Genomic DNA, 25757 nt, shown 5'->3' with positions numbered 1-25757 from the left:
CCTGCAGAAGAGGGAAGAGACTTCCATGACATTCTGTAACTCTTTTTGACAATGGAAAGAACCTACCTGTCTGTGGTGATCTGTTGCCAAACTGGAAAGGACAGGTATAGCCTTTGCAAAAGAGCTATCTGGCCAAGGGAATAGTCACAGGAAAGCATATCTGTCAGAAAATAAGGGCTTATGACTTTTGGATCATGTCCTGGTTTCTCAGGAAACCTACTTTTAGAGGGGTGTTTATCCTTTTGAGACCACTTTGTTGCCTTCTAACAAAAGGACCTGTTTTAGAAGGACAATTTCTCTGATACACTGGGACAGGGGAAAGGAAAATTTGTTTCAGGCTTGCTTCACCTTACCCTTGTCCTGTGAATATTTAAACATGTCTGCAGCCACAGACCCAAACAATTTACAAGTGTGAAAATGGGAATCCAATAGCTTGGCTTTAATATCCTCTGGAAGGGATTGGTGTCGAAGCCAGGAATATCTATGAATTACTGACCCAGACACAACCTTCCTGGAGGAAGCATCAGCAGCATCATTGCTGCACTTGATAGTGTCTGGCTACCTGAGAAGTATAACTAATCAAAACGAAGGCCAGACTCCAACAAGAACATAGATACAGAGTCAGGCATATCACTTAAGGCATCACCAAGCTTAAAGAGAAGAGATAATACATAGCTCATAATGTGAGTCTGACAATTAACGTCTCTAAAAGTTAAAGTATCAAAAGTACATACCTTCATGCTAAATCTGTCCATGGCTCTGCTATGTTTATCAGTGTGCAAGACTTAAGGGGAAGCAATCTATTTAGTAGAGTTATCAATACAGACAGAAACAACAGAAAGATCAGAAAACAATGATTCTTATAAAGGAATTTCTGATAACCAGGAATCTTTTTTAAGAGCAGGAGGCTGAGAATCAGGATGCTGAGAGCTGACATAAGAAAATGCCTCAATCCTGAGGGAATAACAGAGGGCTTGGGAGTCTCCATCTAAAGTAAATCTTAATACATCTGTTGAACATCAAACATTTTACAACTCTGTTGGAAATACTGCCTTATTTTGACTGCAGTATCCCAAAATAAAGTTCTTCCACAGGGAAATCAGAGGAAAGAGAATAATCTTCATCAGGACCCACAGCTAAAGGAGAATGAATCTGAGAGAAATAGGCAAGAGATTCTTGACCAGAATCCAGGTCCTCATCTTTTGAAAAAGAATCCATATGCCTCTTTAAAGGAGTCCCAACAGCAGAAGGCACCTGAAAAATCTGAAGTAGCTTCAGAGACATGAATGCTTTAAGGAGCCCCTGTGTGACATCCTGCCTTCCCTTCTGAAGGTCTCTTACCACAGGAAAAACATGCTTAGCCTTTTCCTTCTTTTTAGTGGGGATGTACTTCCTCTTGGACAAGGATATGAGGAATACCCGCCAGCTCCTCTGAAACATTTAGCCTCAACCTCCCCATTCTCATCAGCAATAGACATTGGATCAGCCCTGGTGGCCACGTGGATGGCCTGCCTAATATCAGCCTCCCAACAGGGGTCATGACAGAGTGAGATGGCATCAAAATTAGACTGTCCATGGTCTCCTAATTTGACATACAAGAGATGTCCTGTTGGGACTGGGCAGCTGAAGCCTCTGATTTAAATTTCTTAGAGCACTTCTCTATCTGACATGAACTTTATTCCAGAATAGCTTTTAATCTGCATCCTAAGAAAACAAATATAATCAAAATAAATTGACTTTCTAATCACAATATGACCCAAAACTTTATCAAATTATACAAAATAAAAACAAAATGTTAATTTATGTACACATTCTGCTATATTCTGCATAGTAGCTACTGTCTTACTGTTTAGTTCATAATGACTGATTATTTGTATTTTCAGCTTTCTAGTACACAGAGGTAAAATGTACTACATGATGATGTCCAAGAGTCAGTCTGGACAACAAAAAACAGTTGTTGTAATGGGGATTCTGCTACAGCAAGGCCTATAGAAGCCTCAGAAGTCGATGACTGTGTGTCAGAACTGTCTTCCTGCAATCTCCTTGGTTATAGACTTCTTATATGGCACATACTTGGTGTGTTTGGGATGGCAAACCCTTTAAAAAAGAGAAGGACACATGGGGAGGGAAGTTGCCACTGACTGTTTGCTGAAACAAGTAACAAAAATGCTACATAGGACATCTCACTGTGTTTTGGTAAAAGGTGTTTTCCCACTGTGTTTTAGTAAAAGGTGTTTTCTGTAGTGTAATCACTATAACTATTAATAGTCTGACTATAAGTTAGCATTTTTGATCATAGAAACAGATATAGTACTGACTATGCTGTAGTTTGTTTAGTTTTCACTTGAAAAGTCATGGAATCCATGGAAAAGTGCAGGTCTCGGCTCCTACAATGGCTTCAAGTTTTGAAGTTTTAATTGATTGTGTGGCAGCGCAGACAAATGATCTCACTGTGTGTATGAGTGTGAGTGGTCCCACTAACATTACAAAGGTGTCATTAGTGACAATTGTAGTTGAAATCCTAAAAGTAAAGGTAAATTATTGGAGTACGGAAAAAGCATCTTATGATAGTGAAGGTGGGTGAGCAAGTGAATAAGCATGTTGACACCATCTGGGTGACTCAGCAGGAATACAAAGCAGTGAAATCTCAACTCGTTAGTCATGAGAGAAGAGTTAGTCATGTTTGGAAATGAAAAAAATGAGCAAGAGGACAGCGCCTAGTGAAAGAACATGGATGTGACTGGAGTCCCAGAGAGTGAAGAAAGACATACCTGCTTTGTTCATGAAAGGTAAGTTGCATTCTGACCTGATTTGCTACTACACTGTATCAGAACTGAAACAACAGTTAATTTTTTTTTTTTACCATGGCCAGTGATGGCAGCTAGGCCACCGCAGAATATCTTTTTGATTTGGAAGATTTGGTATTTAAAGGATCAAATCTTATCTCTGCTCTGAAGGTAAGGTAGATTATATAGGAGACAAGAGGTTCTTTTATGTTTGTTTAGTGTAATTGTGCAAGAATGTGAGGCAAAGAAGTTAGAAGTTCAGGATCGTATACTTATTCCTTCTCAAAATTTTCTGTTTACAGGCAGCAAAAATCCATGTTGATCCTCACAAATTGTTGAACTATGTACATGAGTTTAAGTTGGGAAAGATACAAATGGATTTTATCCAAGAACCAGGAATGTGATGGCTGATTTAGGCCTGCAAAATGCTTGGCAAAGACAGAGGGTAGGCATGACTGTGGGAAGGTGCTCATAGACAATGGCATATTGTTGATTTTTCAGTTTTGGATTTAATCCTCACCATGGTGTACATTATTTTACTGTTGAAACTGTAAACCAAGAAACCAAAAAACTGTATAAACCACAAGATGGCCGACAAACGGATTATTTTACTGTCATTAGGCCATATCAGTTTGATTTTATTATATTTTTATTATGATTACTATAGGAGAAGCATTTTATCATTTCAATGGTTCCTTATCATACTGTGGTCTGAGTAATATGCATGTATTATGAGATAATACAGCTGATGTGTCATTTTATAGGTATGTAGTTAATAAACTTTTCTGAATGTATTCTGGTACAGTGACAAATTCATTTGTTTAGTGATAGATATGTAGCAGATTCTTCCTACTAGGAGTGTCAGTATTTCAAGCCGCTGGAGTGTGATGGGAGTGAGAATAAACAGAGTATAGCTGGACAGTTTTGTGAATCTGGAGGAGGGCATGTTGCTATTACTGGAGATGCACCTGTGTGAAGTTGTCTGGAAGCTTTGCATTATTACTAAAGATCATCAGTTCTCATGGTACCTACAAGAGGTATAGGCCTTCCAAGTCTGTGTTGCATGGAAACAGACATGGAGGTGCGGTTAATCACATTAGCTCTACCTAGCTTTCCACTGCTGTTCTGAATTACCTTTGTGAGGCAAGTGATTAGGTCGGCCCTGTACACGACTGTTGGATTTATGGAAGTAAGGGTGGACCTGATGAGACCCAGTTACTATGAATTCTAAATGAAATTAATGTGGTCCTTGATATGAAATTTAAATACTACTTTGGGGTGGTTGGTCCCCTGCTGTGGTTGTAGGGTGAGGGACATAATCTACATACATTGGGTGGGACATTGCACACAGATGAAAATGTAAGGTGAAAAGTTCAACCCATGGCACTGGAGTGATCATATACAAAGAAAGCAAACTTAAGAATAGTTTGGGATTCTCTCTCTCTTGGTTACATTGACCAAATTGCAAATGTATGAATTACAGTTTAGAGATGAAGAAGGACATGCAGAGTGAGAGCAAGCCAATGTAGTAGCAGTTTGATTGTAAAATTGGTGAGGCAGTTATATGATGATTTTCAGCAAAGCTATAGAATTTGTTGAATGACTGACCTTTTGGCACAGTACTGATAGGCTTTTGTTAATATGGGTTCTTAAGGGATTAAGGCAGGGCAATGCAAACCTACATCTAGTGTACTCCATGGGCATCTTGAAACAGCCCCTGTTGCATGCCATGAGATTCTCCTTGGAATATTTAAAAATGGAATTTCAAGGTGTAGTATGCAGTAATAAGGACAGAAGTTAGCTTTTATGTGATCTTAGATGAGAAACTGGCTCTAGATGATTGTCTTGGTTGAAGTAACACACTGACCCCATGTGCAAAAATGTGAAACAGGGGTTGCGGATGGAGGACTTGATGAATTGTCACAGACACTCCACTGAAAATAGTAATACATGATGAATCCTAATATCTTTGCCACTGGGGAAGAAATAATATGGATCACCTACCTGAGACAATCCATCTATCCAGGCATGCTTATGAGTTACAACTGACTCCAATATTAACCGTGCAAACAGCTACTCCATCCATGACGTTTCCTAAGGAAGGAGAGAAAAGAAAGTAAATTTCCAGACCTTTCCTCAGTATCACACATGTATGTGCACACATCAAGAGTCAATTTAGATGCCACCTATCTGCCTACTGTATGTCTTTGGAATGTAGAAGAAAACCAGTGTAACCAGTGTGCCCAGAAGAAAAAAAAACATACAAACACAGCAAGGCCATACAGACTCTACACAGGAGACACCCTAGCCAATAACCAAACCATAGAATCTCTTGTTGACAATGCTACTCAGTGCCTCACTGTGACAGTCACCTAAGGTAATAGTGTCCATTTAATCTAAGTCATTATTTTTTGTGTCTTCATTCTATGTTTTAAAATGAAAGCTTTATGTTGTTAGGTAATAGACTAAACAAAAAATGACTGATTTCAATAACTGACTCAGTTTTTGGTGTCATTCAAAGGGTATCCAGTTCCTGTCAGCCTCAGTAGCCATGATTGACAAACCTCGCTGCTTTGCCAGAGATGGTTTGCACCTGGCACTTCTAGGCTTTCAGCTGCTGGCAAAGGCTCTTGTCTCCCCCATAGTGCCCTTTTTAGGCAAGGTCTCGAAAACAACATTACAGATGTGAAATTAACCAATCAGAACAAAATAAGGGTTATGCTGGTAAATGCTAGGAGCTTAAAGCAAAAACTGCACTCCCTGCAAGCACTTCTATCACTAGAAGATGTAGATGTCTATACAGTCACAGAAACCTGGTTCAAGCCTCAAGAGTACTCCTGCCTTGCAAGGCTACAATACCTTCCACACCTTTATACCGCAAAATAAACGTGTGAAAACCAAAGGAGGCATTGCTTCAATCTATATTACAGATAAATTCACCTCCCGTCTAGTTAGACTGGACAACACCATTGAGTTAGTCCAGGTCCAGGTTATGGTAGGTAAGACCCCCATTCATGTCATAGCCAGTTATAGATCCTCCTGCATGGGTGATGATGCCCGTGAAGCCTACTTAACCAAACTGGAAACAATCCAAATTTTACTCAACACAGTGGTTATGGGGGATTTCAATTATCCTGCCATCAACTGGGAAACCTACACTAGCCCTAACTCACTAGTGCAAAAGTTCCTTGACTTTGTTAATTCAAATGCCCTGGAACAAATTGTCCACACCATGACAAGGGGAACAAACATTCTGGATCTGGTAATCACTAACATGTCAAACAGATGCACTGCAGTAACTGCCGGACCCTCATTAGTTAAAACTGACCACCAATCAGTCACCTTCGAGCTGGCACTAACACCGGAACTCACAAAGGCTGAAATCAGACTCTACCCTCCTAGGTGATGGTATAAATGCATTCCAAGCTCCATCCCCAGCTGGAAGTGGCAACTACGCTGAAGCTTACAATAAAGCCCTGTACAATCATTTGTATAAGTGTACAGACTCAGCTGTACCAGAAAGAATCAAAGCCAGAGCCACAAGTAAAAATAAGCCACCATGGTGGACATCCAGCATCAAAAAACTTTACAATAAATGCAAAATGTTTTTGTCCATGAAAACAAAGGTGAGACCCCCAACAATGGAAAAGCACCCTCCTCAACCTCAACAGGCAAATAAGACAACTTGTCAAATCCTCTAAGGGCCTCTTTGAAAAAAAAAACTTAGCTAGCACAGCCAAGGATAACCATAAGGCCTTTTACAGCTATGTACATAGCCTAAAAGGCTAGATGTAAGCATGTGCTGAACTAACAACCAACAATATCACAACACACTGACCCCACAGAGATAGTAAACCTGCTAGCAGATAGGTTTGGTGATAATTTCACCCCTCAATCCCCTCCAAATCTATCACAAACCTTGTCCCAAACTCCCCCCCCCCTCCCACCCTACATCTCTGAAGTACAGGTCATCAAATCCTTGCCCAAGACAAAAAATGCAACCTCTATGGGACCAGACAACATCACAAGTTGTCTTTTAAACAGGCTAAAACATGAACTATCATCACCAGTAAGTACCCTTTTCAATCATAGTCTAACCACAGGCTTTGTTCCTGCGGAATGGAGAACAGCAACAATTATTCCCCTTCACAAAGGTGGCCTAGCAATTGACCAGGGGAATTACAGACTCATAAGCCTAACCAGCCTCATCTGTAAGGCCATGGAATGTATCATTATGGACCTCATAAATAATGACATAGGTGTCCTCCATATCCTGGATCCTATCCAATTTGGCTTCATCAAGGGCACATCCTGCCTGTTAAATCTTGTGGATTTTTTTGAAAATGTAACCAGGGCCATCGATGAGGGCAACTCTGTGCACACAGCATACCTTGACTTGGCAAAGGCTTTTGACCCAATCCAAAACTCAGGCATTACCGATAAACTTAGTAAACTGAATGTAAATCCCTTCGTTGTAAGATGGATTGCTAATTGGCTCACAAACCGAACACACACTATCAAAGTGGGTGACTCCACATCATCTAGCTGACCTGTTACCAGCAGGGTGCCACAGATGTTAGTGCTGAGCCCCCTACTGTTTGGTATATATTTCTCAGAATTTCAGGTCAAAGCTAAGGAGTAGTGTCTGAACAAGTTTGCAGACGACTGCAACCTGGGTGCAATTACTGAATCCCCAAATTATGTCAGCATACTCCAGGAAGGTCTCATGCAGACCAAAGACTGGTGTTTTAGTCATGGTCTCAAATTGAATGTAAAGAAATGCATCATCCTTCCCTTCAGCACAAACAATGCCCCTTCACACTATCAAGTCAATAACAATACCCTAAGTATCCATAAAGTGGTAATGGACTTGGGTTCACAAGTTGACCGCAATCTTAATTTTGACCACCATGAGTCTACTGCAATAAGGAAGATTTTCTACATAGCACACTTGATTACTAATGGCATCACCTTGAGAGCAAAAGAGGTTATAACACCTCTATAGTCAGCACTAATCCAACCCATTATTGAGTATAATGCCCTGTTGGGCATGTAACATACAAAGCACCTGCAGCAATTGGAGAAACCTCAGAGGTTTCTAACAAAGAAGATCAGGGGACTCCAGCATGTGCCATACACAGCCCAACTAAAGTCCATATCACTTTACTCTGTATCCTATTGGCTTCTTAGGGGAGACTTATGCCTGGCTTACAGAGCAATCTCAGACCCAAACCTAATGAACTTGTTGCATATCCATAAATCAAACGGGACTAGGGCCACCCATTCCAGGGATCTAAATATGGCCTGTGACTTAAATAGGACATGCTAGAGGGACAGATTTATCTCCCAGTGACTGCTGCCTGTTTGTAATAGGCTACCTATTCATGTGAAACACAGCACCTCTATGACACTGTTCAAAAGGAACCTGGACGAGTGCATGGAGCACTATAAATTCTTACCAGGAATACTGCCTACAACTTTCTTGGATATGGGCAGTCATTACTAAATGCAATCTTGGGTATTAACTAACATTTCTATGACATTACATTGGGATGAAATGGCTAGGCTTGAAATGACCTCCCGGTCGATAGCCTAGTAATCTCCTAGATCCTATGATCCTATGATATCAAATTTCCATGCATTCTTACATTTTTCAGTAACTTGCTTTATCTTTTACATGGCTGTGGGGATGATCAGGATGGAAAGCATATGCACACTGATTCTCAACAGTACATACACATATGGTCAGTTTGGAAGATCACAAGTCAGCCTAACGCATATTGTTTGGAGGTAGGAGGAAACATAAGCACCCAGCAAAAACTTAAATGGGCACACACTGACACATAGAGGACATACATACTCTGGGACAGAAATCACCCCAGTTGAGGAATGAAATAGAGAGCCTCTTGCTGTGAGGCAGCAAATCTACTTTCTTGAAAACTTTATACTAAGTAGGTTTAATATTTCTCAGCATTGCATAAACTAATAAAGCACAGAACAAAACGAAATGCTGGATTAATAAAGGTTGCCATGAAGTGTACTATGTGTGCACTTTCTGAATTCAAGAACAGCCCTACCACGATGCTTCTGCTGTCTATTCACTCCAAAATGTTACACTAAGTGTACAAATAGTGTACACTTTGTGGTAACCTTTATGAATCTGGTCTTAAGTCTTTATAGTGCTTTAATATTTTTTAGGATATGGGTCATGAAATCAACAACACTATTGTCATCAGCCTGTTTTGCCAAAAGTGGAGCAGCAAATGAGTACAAAAAATAGCCCGGGGTATTATGGGATGGGTAACCCTCTATAGCATCACATTCAGGTGTCAAAGCTTCACTAGTCCTTACTTAACCCCCAATTCACACCAGGTCGAGAGGAGGGGTTAGCTCACATAGAGAAACAAGCTAGTGATGAAAGAGCCTATCACTCACAACAAAATACCATTTTATTTTTACATTTTACTAATGGAAATCTCTAGAAACAGAATTTACAGTTTACCTTTATGAGCAGTAATGAATATTCTAACTACAAGCTTTCAATGTATTTGTTTTAATTAGAAACAAGTTTTTTTTTTTTTGGGGGGGGTCCCCCTACATATGCAACATTGTATAAGAAAGGCTCATTAAAAGTTAACAATGCTTTAAAGAGCCAAACACCTTCTTAGCAATGCAACTAAAACTACGCTTGGCACCACTTATATCCTCCGCACACTTCTTTATGGTGCTCACATCCTTCAGGCATCACAAAAATCAAAACATGAGCAATGCTATAACAAAACTGCAAAATTTGCAGCAAACACTCCTTTCATGATAGTTTCATTTTTGACTTTCATAGTAATGAAGTGATTATTCACTAACTTTAAAAACTTGCAGTACTATATGTACGTAGTTGTATATATTCTATGTGAATGGATCCTGTTATTCACCACTTATTTCTACATTTTATGCCTGTTTTACTCCAAACATTCAGTTTATATGTACATGCAATTCTATCTCTTTAGATAGTAGAATTTTGTTAATTCAAGACTAGAAGTTAAAAGGCATTATTTTTTTAATTGTCATATCAAGGTTACTTGTTCATAAAGGAATGTCATGTTATATATTTTTGTACATCAAATGTTGAAAAATACAATAAAATAAAAGTTGGAAAAAAAAACCCACCACTGTACAGCATTTAAAAGCCTAAATTGGTTAGAACTACACCATCAACGAACATATATACAGCTTTTTACCATCTATAAAATTATCCAGCATCTATCTGCTTGTCTAGCACTAAATAACATTCTACACAACTATGTTCCCAGTCGGTGATTATGTTCCACTGACCAAAAACTCCTGTCCATAAACCTATCAAATCTGCTGAGTATCGTCTATACTTGTACCATGTTGCTAAGGCCTGGAACTCCTTACCAGTATCCAGCAGGTCAATACCCTCCTTCCCATCCTTCAAAACCACTCTGAATGGCTTCCGAGTCAACAGCCGGCTCTGTTCTTGTTCAACATCAGGATAAACTATATCCCTAAATGTGACCACCTATTCATACCTTATATCTCCTTACTCCCCCTTCTTCACTCCTTTCCTTAAATCTATCAACTTCTCTCCTCCTGGGTTTCTCTCTAAATATACCATAAGTCTGCTTTGCTCTCATTTCATATTGAAATTCCTGTTTGTAGTATACAAACTAACCTTTAATTTCTCTATAAACTAGCTAAAATTTCTCTAAATATTAAATTATTGTCATATAATCTGCATCTATTCCTAACCATTATTTCATATTACATCTAATTTTGTATAATTACTGAAACTGTAGATGTTTTTGTATTATTTCTGAAGATTTCTGAAGATTATAAAATTATTGTTCTTAAAACGTTTTGTAATATTTTGGAGGTTTTCTCCCCAGGCCTCCTCTGAAAATAGACTCCTACCCACTAGGACTTTCTCAGTAACTGAATGTGAATAAATAAAATAAAGAAATAAATTAAACAGTGTAGAATAAATGTCTTGACATAATTTATTTTATTTATTTTATTTTACTGCATTTGTTTACTGGGAAAGTCCACTGGGCCTAAAAGAGTCCATTTTCCGTGGAGGCTAGGGTAGAAAAGCTCCAACAAGAACACAGATACAGAAAATAAGCAATAATTGGAACAGGAGTAGAAACAGTGTTACACATAGTGATTACAGTAATATATACAGAATATATACATAAAAGCAGGAATTTAGTTGGTAATAATACATTCATAACAGCTGAAAAAAATCCTTTACATAAAACTGGTGAATTTATAAATTGTATCATAATGCATCAGGACTCTATCATTATGATACATTGTGGAATTACGAATACAATATAGTAGACAAGTAAAATGTACCACTAAACAGACTAATAATGCAGAATTTACAACTGCAACAAATTACTGTATCTCATAATACATAACATTTCTTTATCTTAAAATGTCTTGCCTTGACTTCTTGGTAACATATATTGCAAACACGAAGCTTAGACTTCATTCAGTAACTCTTTCATAAAGCCCTATCTCAGCAGCAGTTATGGTAAAAAAAAAACAAATGTTACAACTAAAGCATGTGCCAAAATAAACAACACTTCAAAAACAACTACTTCAAATTAAATCAACCTCTAGAACCCAAATCTAGTACTATGTTTACAAAAGTATAACTGAAGATAAAATAAATGGACTGCAACCAAGCATGAGGTGGCACTAACAGCAAATGGATCTGATCCTGCATAACTAAACTAAACAAGATTAAATCAAATCATACATTATAAGACAAACTACAAAAAATACAAATTCTAACATAACCATTACAACTCCCCTAAATCTCACCCATAATCCTTAAACAATCATTTTTAGAGAAGCAACTCCCGTCTTTCCCCTTAATTTTTATACTAACTCCACAACTGCACAACATAGGTGAATAGAAAAACTACCAGTCCAACACAAAGAGTGTTCCTGCAGTGTATAAAAAATAATGAAGCATCCAATAAGTAAATGTAAATATCACCAGCTGTGACTGGTCAGTTAGAACCCGATCAAATAACCATCAGTTACTCACAGGGAAGCCAACTGAAAGACTTTGGGTTAAGATGGCAGCTGAATAATATCTCCTTCTGTCAGATTTGCGATACCCTGTGAGATCATTACTAATCTTAGAAATGTCTCATTTAAACTTGAAAACAGTTTATAATTTATACTTATCCACATGCTTTCATCGGAAGAAAGAGTCAAAGGTGATAAAAACTGATATATATATATATATATATATATATATATATATATATATATATATATATATATGTTTACATCTGCATTTAGTCTGGAGTACCGGTTGAAGTGTGCTCACCAAGTGATCTAATTCTACACTGCAGAGTGCAGTCTTGTATTTTTCCTAATACTGTGGCTTTTAATTTAGCTGTTTAATTTTTTTGTTTTTTGTTTTTTTGTTTTTTTTTACTTTTCACAAGTATTAAGCAAGCATCTATTGTAAAATGGAAGATTAATTAGGCAGAATCTCAAGTTGCTATGTTTTGTACTTGGTAATCTGCGAGTCAGCCATGATATTACACAGTTGTAAAAGCAGGAAGACAAATACTAATCTTAAACTAAATAGAGACTCTGTTGGTTAGTAGCATGTACCTGACTACTGCTGTCTGCATACATACTAGTGTGGTCTAATGGCCTCCATGACTTCTGAACTGTTATTTGTTGTGTGGTGAGCCTAGCGAACATTTGCTAAAAGAATCATTGTGTACTAGCATTCAGTCTGACGTATAAGCAAAGCTTATTTTTGATATTGTATCTAAGCATCTCTTGTACTCTTATTTCCAGAATAGAGTATTTTGATCAGAATACAAGCACTGTGTTGTCAAATGTATTGTTAGAACTTTACTGTTAACTGCATATGTTGTGATATGGTTTTAACTTGTTACCTTAATTAGAATTCCAAGCTTGCTCTATACCCTACTATACATGTTCTATATTACTCTGGCTTCATCCTGTACTGCTAACTACTTCAATCAGCTACACTAGATAACTGATTAATCCCCCTATTACTTCTCTCTGTTGTTTCTCATCAGTACACTCATTGTTCTTATGTTTTTCTCTTCATACAGCCCTCAACCTACACTGCTGTGAACATTACCCCATTCAGAACTGGGTGCCTGAAAATCCCCCCCCCCCCATTACTGCATTACAGCACAAGAAAAATAGATTTCTGTACAGAACTAAGAAATAGTCTGCAGCAAAAGTAAAGGGGAAACTACTTAAGGAAAAAAAAGCACAGATAAGCGCTTTTTAAAGGATCAGAAGTATATGATACATTCACATTTTTTTCCGTATTAAATTGCCTACTAGTGTATTCGGCATGCACACTACCTGGGACGATAAAACCAAAGGTTCCCCATGTTTCCCTTTACTGCTAGAGTCTACTATTAAATTATAAATATAATTAACCCCTTACTGCTAGCCTCCACTACTTCATTATAATACAAGCAGTGCTATCAATGACTTGAAGAGAAACACTATTATTTTCACTCTGGAAAGCACGGGCTGCATGCTGCTACTTGCTGCATTGCATTGACCTGTGGATTCCTGATTGGATGATTGGTTCTTTTGGATTACTGGTCTCTGTCTCATGGTTCTACCTGCTTCAATCGTCCTTGGTTTTCTCAGGATCACTCTGTTTCCCTACCCTACCCCCAATTCCCACCTACCCAAATATACAATACATTTGTACTCTATCCACCTTGATTACCCCACCCCCTTCTAACACACACCCCCAAGCAACTTTCTCACCAATTCTCTAACCACAGCCCTCCCACTTCCCTCATCCTTAACACCTCCTCCAAATCTAATTCAACTTAGCCCCTCACCACCACTCTATCACACTAAACAGTCCTTATCATGCTTTACATCTACCTAACCACTCTGCTACTAGTCCTACTCACATTTCTAACTTCTTACTACTATACACTTTCTTACCTTAAACCGTCTCCTACACTTACCCTTTCCCCTACCATTAATGAAACTACCCAATCTTACTCCATCTTCCCATTACTCTACAACTTTTGCCACATACACCTCCTCAAAATCAAAATGCTACTTCACATCTCCCCTTCCCCTCAACTAAAGCTAAAACACCGCACCTGCTAACCCCACCATACTCACCCTACCCTATTAACTAGAACTTTTCTCCTAGCTGGAGATATTCACCCTAACCCTGGACCCTCCACCTCTTCACTCAGCCCCCTTCTCTTTCCTCCCCAACCTTCACCTCCTCCCACTATATCCCATCCTCACCCCCACCTACACTTCCCCCAAACATTTGAATATTTGCTCAATGAACATACAAAGCCTACTCAATAAAACCACTGAACTCCACTCATGGATAGCCCACAACAATCTATATATACTAACCCTATCTGAAACATGGCTAAAACCACATATTTCAAACAATGAAATCCTACCTCTCAGATATAACATATACCGGTCAGACAGAATTCCAAAAAAAGGAGGTGGAGTGTCTATCCTCTACTCTGAGCAACTCAGTCTCTCCCCCCTACATACTCTTCTACCTAATTTCCACCCAGCTGAACTAATAATACTCAACTGTCATTTAAACTCCCACAAAATGCTTCCTATAGCTTCCATTTACATCCCACCAGGTAACAACATCCACATCCTTGAAAACATACTGTCATGGATCACAAGCAATATACCCTATGAAACAATTATTCTTGGAGACGTAAATATTGACTGGTCAAAACTAATGACTGACACCCCAAATCTCAGTATAAACCTATACGGTTTCAAACAATTCATCACATCCCCTACATGTATAAATAAAAACCCACATATCAGCTTGGTCATAGACTGGATCCTTACAACTGATCTTATCCTTTATCACAATCCCTGTACCCTACCTGACAGTATTAGTGACCATAATCCCATCCACATCCAAAGACACTTTCTCCAACTACCTAGGATCCATCTATATAGAGACTGTTGAAAACTCTTCTCCTTTAATGCTGAAACATTTAACACCACTTTCATCTAACAAACTGGTCCTGCCTCCATCACCTTCCCCTCAATGAAGCCTTACTCAATTTCAACCAAATTTTCCATGAAATCCTAAACTCACTAGCACCACTCAGGAAAATCAGGATAAAAGCTAACTATGCCCCCTGGCTTTCAAAAGATACTCCCTCTTTTTTGCATAATAGAGACGGTGTCTGGAAGACCTGGCTTAAAACCAAATCCCTTCAGACTTTCAAAACTGCAAATAACTTAGAAACCTCACCAAAAAACAAATTAATAAAAACAAAAAATAATTCTACCATAAGGCACAAACCAATCACTTCTCTAATTCTAAAAAAATTTGGAGTACCATCAATAAAATTCTCCACCCAAGAAACCCAACAACCCCTAACCCCTACCCAAACAGCAGTCTCCAAGAAACAGCCACCTTGCTTAACACTTATTTCATTGGCACCATCAGCAAACTAACTCACACAGCCCATAATACCAATCCCCCTACCTCTCCTTTTCCTACTCATACTAAAAATCTCTTTTTCACTAAATCCAGTCCCCACAGCATACATAAAATCACTCCTTCAAAAACTTAAAGCATGTTCTCCTTATGCTGATAACTTAACTCCCCTCTTTCTCAAGACTGCCACAGATTCTATAGTCTACCCTATTTCTATACTGCTAAATAGATCAAGGCAATAGTCCATAGACCGTGACATCTGGAAATCATTCTATACAATACCTCTACATAAAGGAGGAAACTCTACTGATCCTTCCAATTATAGACCCATAGCCATTCTTTCTCCATGTTCATAAATTCTCAAAAATGTATGCACACACAGCTTCTCAAACTACTAATCCAGAAAAACCTTTTGACCACTACCCAACATGGGTTTCATCCTAACCACAGCACAGCTACGCCCTTCTATCCTTGTAGCAGAGGCTAGGGACAACAACCAACTAGTATCTTGTCTCTTCCTAGATCTATCTAAAGCCTTTGATACAGTTTCTCACTCTAAACTACTAACAAATCTTGCTGATCTCAACCTTTCATTTTTTGCTCTCCATTGGTTCTTCAGCTACCTTACCAATAGGCTTTAAGTTGTAAGATGGCACACTTTCTGCTCCTACTTCCTACCTATTCAAACAGGAGTCCCGCAGGGTTCTATCCTGGGATCCCCTTCTATTCAATATCTTCACTAATAACCTCCACACACCCCGTGGTCACTCCTCCTCTCTTGTACAATATGCAGATGACTCTACAATTATCTCCTTCTCTGATATCTCTCATCTTCACACTCTTACCCGAAACACATTCCTATCCATTGAAAGATGGCTTACAGATAACCAGCTCACCTTAAATACAAACAAAAACAATCTCCTTCTCTTCTTTCCTAGATCACTCTCCCATCTTAAATCTACCTCTACTATCTCATCAATTAACAACTTACCACTAAGCTCCTGGGTACCATAATTGGCAACCAATTAAAATTTGACCTGCACATCCAACATTGTATCAAAAAAAATACCAAACACTGGGACTATTTTATGGGAACAGAAAATGCCTAACATCAGACTCTAAATTATCTCTGGCTTGAGCTTTCCTACTACCTTACCTACTCTGTGCTACCCCATCCTAATAAACGTACAGTACAAATTACTCACCAAGCTTAAACAAACATAATAAAATCACTAGATTTGCAACAAATCAGCCCTACAGATCACACCACTGCCTTGCACTTAAGCAACTATGGTGGCTAGAATTCCCCAAGCAACTACTACTATCACAGCTAAAAACACTCACTCCATACTCTATAAACCTTCCGCCTGCCCCTTCCTCTCCTCCCTACATCCCCAGTCTCTCACTCCACAGTTCTGACCAACATCTCCTAGATATTTCAAACCTAATAAAAACATTGGCAGACTCTTACACAAACAATGTCTCAGGCCTGGAACAAACTCCCCTCCAGTATAAGAAATACCACACACATATATTGTTTCAAAAAACACAACCTATCATACTCATTGTCATGCCCCTGCCAGGATCCTACTTATTTCCCCTTCCACTCCCTCTCTATTCTTTTTTCTCATTTTTCTTCCTTTCCTTTATGATTACAACCATCAGGATTCTACTTCTGGTAACTAGAAGTCATATCAACCATCTCAACCCATTATGTTTCCATTTGTAGCTATTATCGATGTAAATATATATATATATATATATATATATATATATATATATATATATATATATATATATATGTATATGCAATAGATATTAGACCTGTACCTACATTTGCACATACTCTTTCTCTCAATTTGTCAATATTACTTACTGCTTACGTTTTGCATTATTTCTCTGCCTTACGTAACTACTGTGCTCTTAATGTATTGTTAATTTTAAATATATATTTTGCAATTTCTATGTATTAAACTGTAGCTTTTCTCCTCAGGTCTCCACTGAAAATGGGGTTCTGGCTCAGTTGGACTAAACCAGTTAATAAATATCAAATAACTAACTAACTAAATAAATAAATAATTTGCCTTTCCATACATTAGGTTTAACTGAGCTCTGTGATAATGTTGACAGATGAAATGAGTTCCACGATCTTGTTCTCTTACAAGCATGAAACCCCAGTAAAATTGGTCACATTAGTTTCAACTAAGCCTGAGCTGGCAAAATTAGACACCATTTTAACAACATTTATGTCAACTCCACAGCTAAAATGAGAGACATTGAAGAAACACTCAGCATTCTGACACCTATCTTCAGACACATTGTAATAAAAATAAATAAATAAATAAACAGTTGTATTTGTGGAGTCTAAAATGGAGGAAACAGATTATGGGGTCTCACATGTAGAGTCCAAAGACTACATGCAAACTTAAAAACACCTGATGTAGTCTGCAAATGCAAATGCACTTCATATTTATTCATTCGCCTTTTACCCACTTTATCCAGTAAGGGTCACTGCTGATCCAGGTAAAGTAGGTAATCAGAAAATTACCAGATGAATGAATGAACGAATGTCAAAATGAAAGGAAGTACATCCATCCCTCCTCTCATAATGTAACAGGGCATGAGCAATCAATCTGTGTTATCAGTATGTGAGGTATGCACTTGAGATTGTTTTGCTCAGAGTACCTAACTTAACTTGCATGATCAACAAGAACAACTGCTCTAATCTGCAGGGACAGTTTTTCTCTTAAAGGTATTTTATCTTTAATTGCATGACAACAGATATATCAGTGGCAGGGACAACAGTCACACAGACCACAGTAATGACTCATTCATTTTTTTCCTTTTAATTTATAACTACAGTGTTCAAAGCACATGGTGGCTGTGAATGATAGCAGCAAGTTGAAATAGGCTAGCATGTATTAGTATGGCCATTATTTATTTCATTTCTTCATGGTCACTCAACAGGGGTGACTACCAAAAGCAACTACTTTTATGGAGGGTAATTTGTGTATGAAAGTAAAGGATAGTTACACACTTACTGTTGAATGAACACTGATACAGGTTATTTGGGCCAGTGTGCACTTCTGGCAGAAGCCAGTTGAAATGCATTGTTATGGTCATTATGTCTTTTACTTTCTTGACAATGAGACATCACAAAATATACATATTTGTGGTTGGGGTTAGGCTGTTTGAAAGTAAATGGTAATTACATGATCAGTATTAAATTTGCATTGATATGGGTCATGGGGGCAGTGGATGTGTTTAGAGCATAAAATTCAAGTACTTTGCAGCAACCATTATATTTAATCAGAATCAAATGTGATATATCCTCTCAGAAGAGGCAAAGTCCATTGATACAATACATGTGTGAAAGAAGTGGCTGTTGTATTTTAGAAATGTAGTGAAGATACAGCCTACATTTTTCCTTTCAGATTATTACTATGATTTTACATTTCAAATTACTCAGCTAATAATTTATTTATTTAACATTTGTTTACCAGGAAAGTCCGACTAGGACAGGGCCCATTTTCAGTGCAGGCACGGGGAGAAACGCTCCAGACGCATGCCTCTGGAATGTTGGAGGAAACTGGAGCACCTGCAGGAAACCCACAGAAATGCAGGGAAGACATGCAGACTCCACACGGAAGGCACCCCAGCCAAGAATAGAACCGGAGAACCTCTTGTTGTGAGGCCACAAAGCTAACAACCACTGCACCACTGCACCTGTCTTGTAATGTCATATGATTATCAATGCAGTGTAGAAGCCCTCATTTTCCCCCATGTTCATTTGCATTTCAGACCACTGGGCTGCAGGTTAAACTAAAAAGTTCTTGAAGATGAAAGGCAGAAGAAAAAAATGTGTTCAGCTGATGTGTATGAATGGAATGAATCCACTGATTGCTCCTATTCTGTCAAGATAATAAGACCAGACTGGACTTTGTAATGAAGCAATTCTAATCCAAAGGGTTCATGGAACTTGTCTTTTGGATCCATACAGCCCAACTTCAGGCATTGTCATGGCATATGATGTTTTTTTTCCCAAACTTTTTTCTAAAGAAGAAAATACTGCAGCGAGATACACTGTTTCTGGTTCAGGGTATGTTTATTGTATCCTCTACCAGAACAAAAATGCAGGCACCAGAGAACAGTCCATACAATTTAATTAAAAGACACGAGTGCTTTTGTTCACAAAACTAATGTGAATTTCAGATAAAACAAATCCCTCCAAGGTACATTTTTATATGCAAAGAAATAGCACCATCTAGTCAACAAGCAATCTATTTACAATTTTGACAAGATTTATGTGTCAAGGGATACTTGACATTTTTGGATCAACTGTGTAAAGTAGATTTTGATGAAACATTTATTTTACTTGTTATTGATGTAAAAGATTTATTTTCAGTTATCCTCCACATTATAGGAATGCAATAGTTTAGTGAAGCCCTAACAGAGTATTTTACTTTAACACTGAGTATTTTTTAATAAATCACAGGGGTGGCCATGAAAACCTCAGCAGCTCCTGTATTTGCTAACATAGTGTTACAGTGGTGGGAGAAAATGTATATTTTTTCAGCATTGTTTGTTAGTCATATTAGGACTTCTATGCATTTTTGGATGATATCATCAGTTTATGGTCAAGGAAAACCAATGACATTGACGAGCTTCATAATTAAATTAACAGTACTATTTCTTTTCTGTGCTTTAAGGGCCAGTATGATCATAATGAAATTATTATTATTTTTTTTGGCTGTTAAGATTAGTAAAAATATGGAGGCTTCTAGTTTTCTTCTGCCATTTATAGGAAGAATACATATTCAAACAGTGCACTGCACTTTAATAGTTACCACCCCCTTGGCAAAAGTGAAATGTGGCCACAGGGCAATTCATTACTTTATGTCTTAATACTGACTATGTTTTCTACAGAGAGCTTGAGATATTAAGCAATATGTTCATGGACAGGTATTATCCTAATGACATGATTAACAATTTAAAGAAGGAAGTTGTTAGAGAGAGGCCTTCACGTTATCAGCTGGTGCTAAAGGAAGGTTTTTATAAAGGGTCAGTCAGCACTAATGTTGTTAATACCATTTAGGGACAGTCAAATGTGAATAACAGTGCTATGTTTCTTACAGGTATGGTTTGTGAATTTAATTGGCTGACAAAGTGTGTTAAGGATATTTTGGAGAAAAACTGGAGATACATCATTGACCTCCATGGAGTTGAGTCTACTATTAGTGAATGATCCTTATTTATATAAAAATGGTACCAACTTGAAAAGATATTTTGAGAAGGGACACAGAGATATGAAAGTGGAAATCTGGCTGTGAGCGATATGTTTAAGTGTGGCAATTGTGCCCAGTGTAGAAATATTTAAGAAGGAGTTAATTTAACCATTGGGGACTTTCCAAGAACAATCTATTCTAATTGTAAATTCAACTGTAACACCAAAGGGGTGGTATATTTGGCATAAGGTTCTTCCTGTCCTGCTTTCTACATTGGCGAAACAGACAAAGCCTTGAGAAAGAAAATTTATCTAGCACATTTGCACAATGAATAGGAGTGATAAAGGGATTGCATTACTTAAACATTTGGAAAAATTACAAGATTTTTTAAAATAATGCATTTTTTATTTTAGAGAAGGTACCTGCATTTGATAAGGGGGGGTACGTGGTCTCTAGTTTTTGAAAAGCATGAATTATATTGGTAGTTGCTACTAGATGCTACTAGGTTGCCAGGTATACATGATAAAGTAACTATTAGTAGTGTACTATTGTTAATAGGATGCAAATATGAGTTTATAAACTTTATATATTTTAGAGTTTTATTATATTTTTGTAATTTTTCATCATAGTTATTTATTATAGCAATAACCCACACCTGGGTGTGGGTAATGCTGGATTTACGGTTGGTGTGGTTTGGTCACGAGGAAGTGGGTTATTGCTATTATACAATGACATTATTTAAGAAAAATAATAATGACTTTTCTTAAATAATGGCATTATATAATGCCTCCTTTCTGCCCTTCCGTAGCTGTCTGGTATTCTGAGGCAGTTCTAATGTACTGAGTATGCTTACGCAGTATTTCAGAGCTGTGGGCAGTAGCAACGGAGAAAGCAGTCTCCGTTGCTTTTTTTAAAGCTGTCTCGCTATGTTAAACCCAACCTTTAAAAAAAGCAACGGTGATAGGAAGATCTCCGTTACTTTTTTAAAAGCTGTCTCGCTATGTTAAACTCATTTAACATAGCGAGACAGTGTGTAAAAAGCAACAGAGATCTTGCTTTTTCCGTTGCTGTAAAAAAAGAGTTATACTAATGGAAAAAGTCTGGGCAACCGGATCTTTTTCCATTACTATAACTCTGACTTACAACGTGCACGCTGACCAATCAGCATGCACGTTTTGGAATATTAACGGGGGGGTCGTTGTATAATTGTATTTTACACATATTTGTTGTAATTTAATTGTTTTTCACTAGATGGCGCTATTTCTTAGCATATTATATATTTTAATTAAATTGTGTGGGCTGTTCTATGGCATTGACATTTTTGTTTTGGTTTATTTTCTATTTATGCAGACGGATTTCTGATGAGGTTACTATATCTTCCATGAGAAGGATTCTGCCCACTGTATTAAAAGACGAGTGAGTGCTTTTATTCAAGTATTATTTACAAAGTCGTAAGATAATCTAAATGAGTCCAAAAACATTTCTATTACCACAAGAGCTTTTAAAAGTGTTGCAGGTATACAAAGCTTCTGCACTGGTGTAAGTGACCATCTCCTCAAGAGGGGAACCTCTAGGTGAATCTCCAATACAGAACATCCTAAATTCTTTGAAATATTCTGGTGGTGAGTGCAGCAAAAGCAACAACGTGTTCTTATATTTTTTATTTGAATTTATATTTGTTATCACTGTTTTTCACTGTTTGTAGGTAGGAAGAAACTGCTTGTTAACAAGATTTACTTTTATTCATATTTTGCTGTTTTACCTTTAATTTCACTGTTGGTTGTTAGAAAGGGATAGGTTTTAAACAGGCAAGCTCCAACCACCCCAAGATTCAATTATTAGAGGAACTGATACTTATATTTGTAGAGATGATAATGAACATCGAATAGTGTTAGTGCCAGGAGCAAAAATAGAAGATGTGAGACAAGCCTTGGAATACCTTAATGTAAGGAAGTATGGATCTGTTTTTTTTCATGTTGGTACAAATGATGTCACCCACAAGGATTCTCTGACTGTTAGTAGGGAACTGACAGCCTTCTTAGATTGTATAGCTTGTACTAGCATTAGGACGTATTTTCACAAAGGATAGTCAGGTCACTGTGAAAAGATTTTTAAGTAAATACCTTCATGGAAAAAATGTTCTGTTTTAAAAAATGGAAATGTGTAGAGCATCCAAACCTTGTTTTATGGCACACGTGTTCAAACAGGATGGTGTGCATTTGTCAAGATCATGGAAGAGAATTTTTGGAGCAGATATTTTGCAATATTTGACAAACACCAGGTAGGATTTTTGCCAGGTCAAAAATTTAACAGTTCATAAATAGCAACATTTGATGCATCTCTGATGGTTGTTAATGCTAGGAGCATTAATAATAAAGTTTTTTTGTTTTATTTATTTATTTATTTATTTTGCATTTGTTGACCAGGAGATTCCAACTGGATACATGTCCATTTTCAGTGGAGGCCCGGGGAGAAAAGCTCCACAGACTAATACTAACATACAAGTGAGTTATTAATACATAGTAAGCAAATTGTCTAGGAAAGGACATTGTCTTACAAGATTGCATAGGTTTACATTACATAGTTGCTTAAATAACAGAAACACATTGTTTACCAGATTGAATAGGTTTTACAGTTTGATAGTGCAATGATCCTGGTAATGGCAAGAATATTTCTAAATTTCATGTTTTTTAAAGTATAAAGTAGGATCGTGTGTAGAATGTAATAGATTCTATAGGAAAAATAGCTTAAGATATCTAAGTAAAAATTGAGCAGAATAAGAGTTTTTGATTATGCCTTCTTTGAAAAGGATAGAAGATAGTGGGAGCAACAGAGGGGTAGGGTCAACCTGGGGGATGGCATGGGCATTGCCTAGTGAGCATTAGATGTTCTTTAAGTAGTTTTTTTAATGTGGTCATTGAATTAGCTGAGGTGATGGCGGAGGGTAATGAGTTCCAGATTTTACCTATGTGGTTGGGGAAGAGGGAGTCGCCTGCCGAATTATTGGATTTGGTCACCTTGATTAGTCTTTGGTCACCAGACCGAAGTTGACTGGGACTGGCTTGTAATTTAAGTAGGTTAGATAGTGCTGGTGTTTTATTAGGAAATAGTAAGAGTTTGTGGGCAAAAGAGAGCTGATGAAGTGTGAGGAGATTTGGGAATTCAAGCCAATTATGTTGATGTAGTGACTGACAGTGGTGAGCAAAATAGGGGGCACTGGTGGCAAATCTGGCAATCTGATTATAGCAGATGTTGAACTTGGACATTTGGATTTTAGGTAGGTTAGTTAAGATGGGGGTGGCGTATTGTAGTGGGGAGAGGAGGTGGGTTTGGGCTATGGTTATTCTAGCAGTTTGGGATAGGAATGGATTATTTTTATAAAGATTGCCCAGTTTTTTGTGGATGTTTTTAATAGTTTCATTTATATGTATATTGAACCTGAGGTTGTTGTCAATAGTGACACCTAGCAGTTTGGTATGAGTGACTGGAGAGATGATAGTCTCATTTCTGGATGAAATATTAAATGGGTTGGACATTGGGGCTGATTGGTTTAAATAACAGAAGTTTGGTCTTTTTGGCTTTAAGTAAAAGGTTTTTATTAAGACACCATGCTTCAGTAGTTTGGAAGGCTTGTTGGGTAATGGAGAGGAGTTTGTGGGGTATTTTAGCTGAGCAAACTAGAGTTGAGTCATCAGCGTATTGTGACAGTTGCATCTTGGCAGATGCTGTGGAAATCATTGCTGAAGATGGAGAATAGAAGCGGACCTAGAATGGACCCTTGTGGGACTCCAGTTGTAATAGGTAGTAGAGAGGATTGGTTGTTGTCCCAACAAACTGATTGTTGTCTATCTTGCAGATAGTTTTGGAACAGGCTAGGGAATGATGACTAAGGCTAAGATTAGCAAGGGATTGGAGGAGTTTGGGATGATTAACCATATCAAAGGCTTTTGAGAGATCTAGGAATATGGCAGATGTTAGTTTACCAGAGTCTCTGTTTTGGCTGATGAGGTTTGTAAAGGAGAGAAGGGCTGTGGTCATACTGTGGGCAGGTCGGAATCTGTGCTGGGTTGGAGAGAGTAGTTGGTTATTTAGTAGGTATGGCATGAGTTGGCGGTGTATACATTTTTCAAGAATTTGTGGTAGTGGGGACAGTATGGCTAGAGGGTGATAATTGGTGAGTTCAATGGATGTACCACCTTTAGGTAATGGGATAATGTAGGAAGTCTTTCAGAAAGGTGGTTTAGTGCTTTCTGATATGGACCTGTTAATGGAGACAGGGTAGGCTATCTCATTGGAAGCCAGCTGAAGGTATCCTGCAGGAGTGTCATCAGCTGCCAGGCTGGTAGGTTTAAGTTTAGTTAGTAATTTTTTGATCTAATTGGTGGAGATAGGTTGGAACTGGAAGGTGGTGTTGGGGTTGGCTGGGGGTTTGATGAGATTGTTAGTATTTGTAGTGGGTTGTTGAACTAGTTTGGAGATGGTCTCAATGAAGTAGTTATTGAAAGAATTAGATATATCTATGATTTCAGTAGTGGAGGTTGGTGGTGGGGTAGAGGGTTACCAGGACAAAGTAGTTTATTTATTGCTGACCGGAATTTTCTGGGATTATGTTGGTGCCTATTTTGCAAATGTAGGAAATAATTATTTTTGTCTTGTAGAATAGCTTTCTTGGTTCCATTTCTAAGTTTTTGAATTGTTGTCTAGTTGTTATGGTTTTTGTGGCTCTCCAGTGGTGCCAGGCTCTATTTCTTTGTGCAATCTTATTTTTGGTCTCTCTGGTGAGCCAAGGAGCTGAGTTCATTTTCACTTTTCTGGTGTGAAGGGGAGCATGGGCATTTAGGATCTTTAGGAAAGTACTGTTGAATTAATTAACAGCTTCCTCTAGGGGAATTTCCTTTAGTGTGTTCCAGTTTTGGTATTTTAGTTCAAGTTTAAAACTGTTTGGGTCGAAATTATGTTTGTTCCAGCTAGTTTGATAGATTGGGGTAGAGTTGGTATGTGATTTGAGTTTTAGTAGGAAGGTGGGTTGGTGGCCACTGAGGGTGTCAGGTAGCTGATAGTAGGTAGATAGATAGGTAGTAGATACCTGATTGGTATGGGGTATTGATATTGTTTATCAAGATCCAATCTTGGAGACTTTCTTTGGTTTTATTGTTTCCTAGCCTAGCGCTAGTGTGACTGACTTGGGTGAAGTTATAGAGATTAATATGGTTGGTGGGGTTAGTAGTTGAGCAAGTA

General features: G+C 37.9%; 1 protein-coding gene across 3 annotated transcripts in view; it reads right to left on the bottom strand.

Moving 5' to 3' along the window:
* LOC122790524 (toll-like receptor 5) overlaps window positions 1-25757 on the bottom strand; it is a 650422-nt gene that overhangs the window by 103091 nt on the left and 521574 nt on the right. For all 3 annotated transcript variants that reach the window (XM_044058082.1, XM_044058076.1, XM_044058090.1), the window contains exon 3: window positions 4791-4880. In XM_044058082.1, the coding sequence (XP_043914017.1) occupies window positions 4791-4804 (14 nt within the window). In that variant the 5' untranslated portion in view covers window positions 4805-4880. The remainder of the gene's footprint in view (window positions 1-4790; window positions 4881-25757) is intronic.

Source organism: Protopterus annectens, chromosome 1.part2 (genome assembly GCF_019279795.1).
Source record: "Protopterus annectens isolate FY-2018-M chromosome 1.part2, PAN1.0, whole genome shotgun sequence".
Classification (NCBI taxonomy): Eukaryota; Metazoa; Chordata; order Ceratodontiformes; family Protopteridae; genus Protopterus; species Protopterus annectens.
The sequence above is the reverse complement of the archived record's forward strand: the minus strand, read 5'-3'. Positions and strand labels throughout refer to the sequence as shown.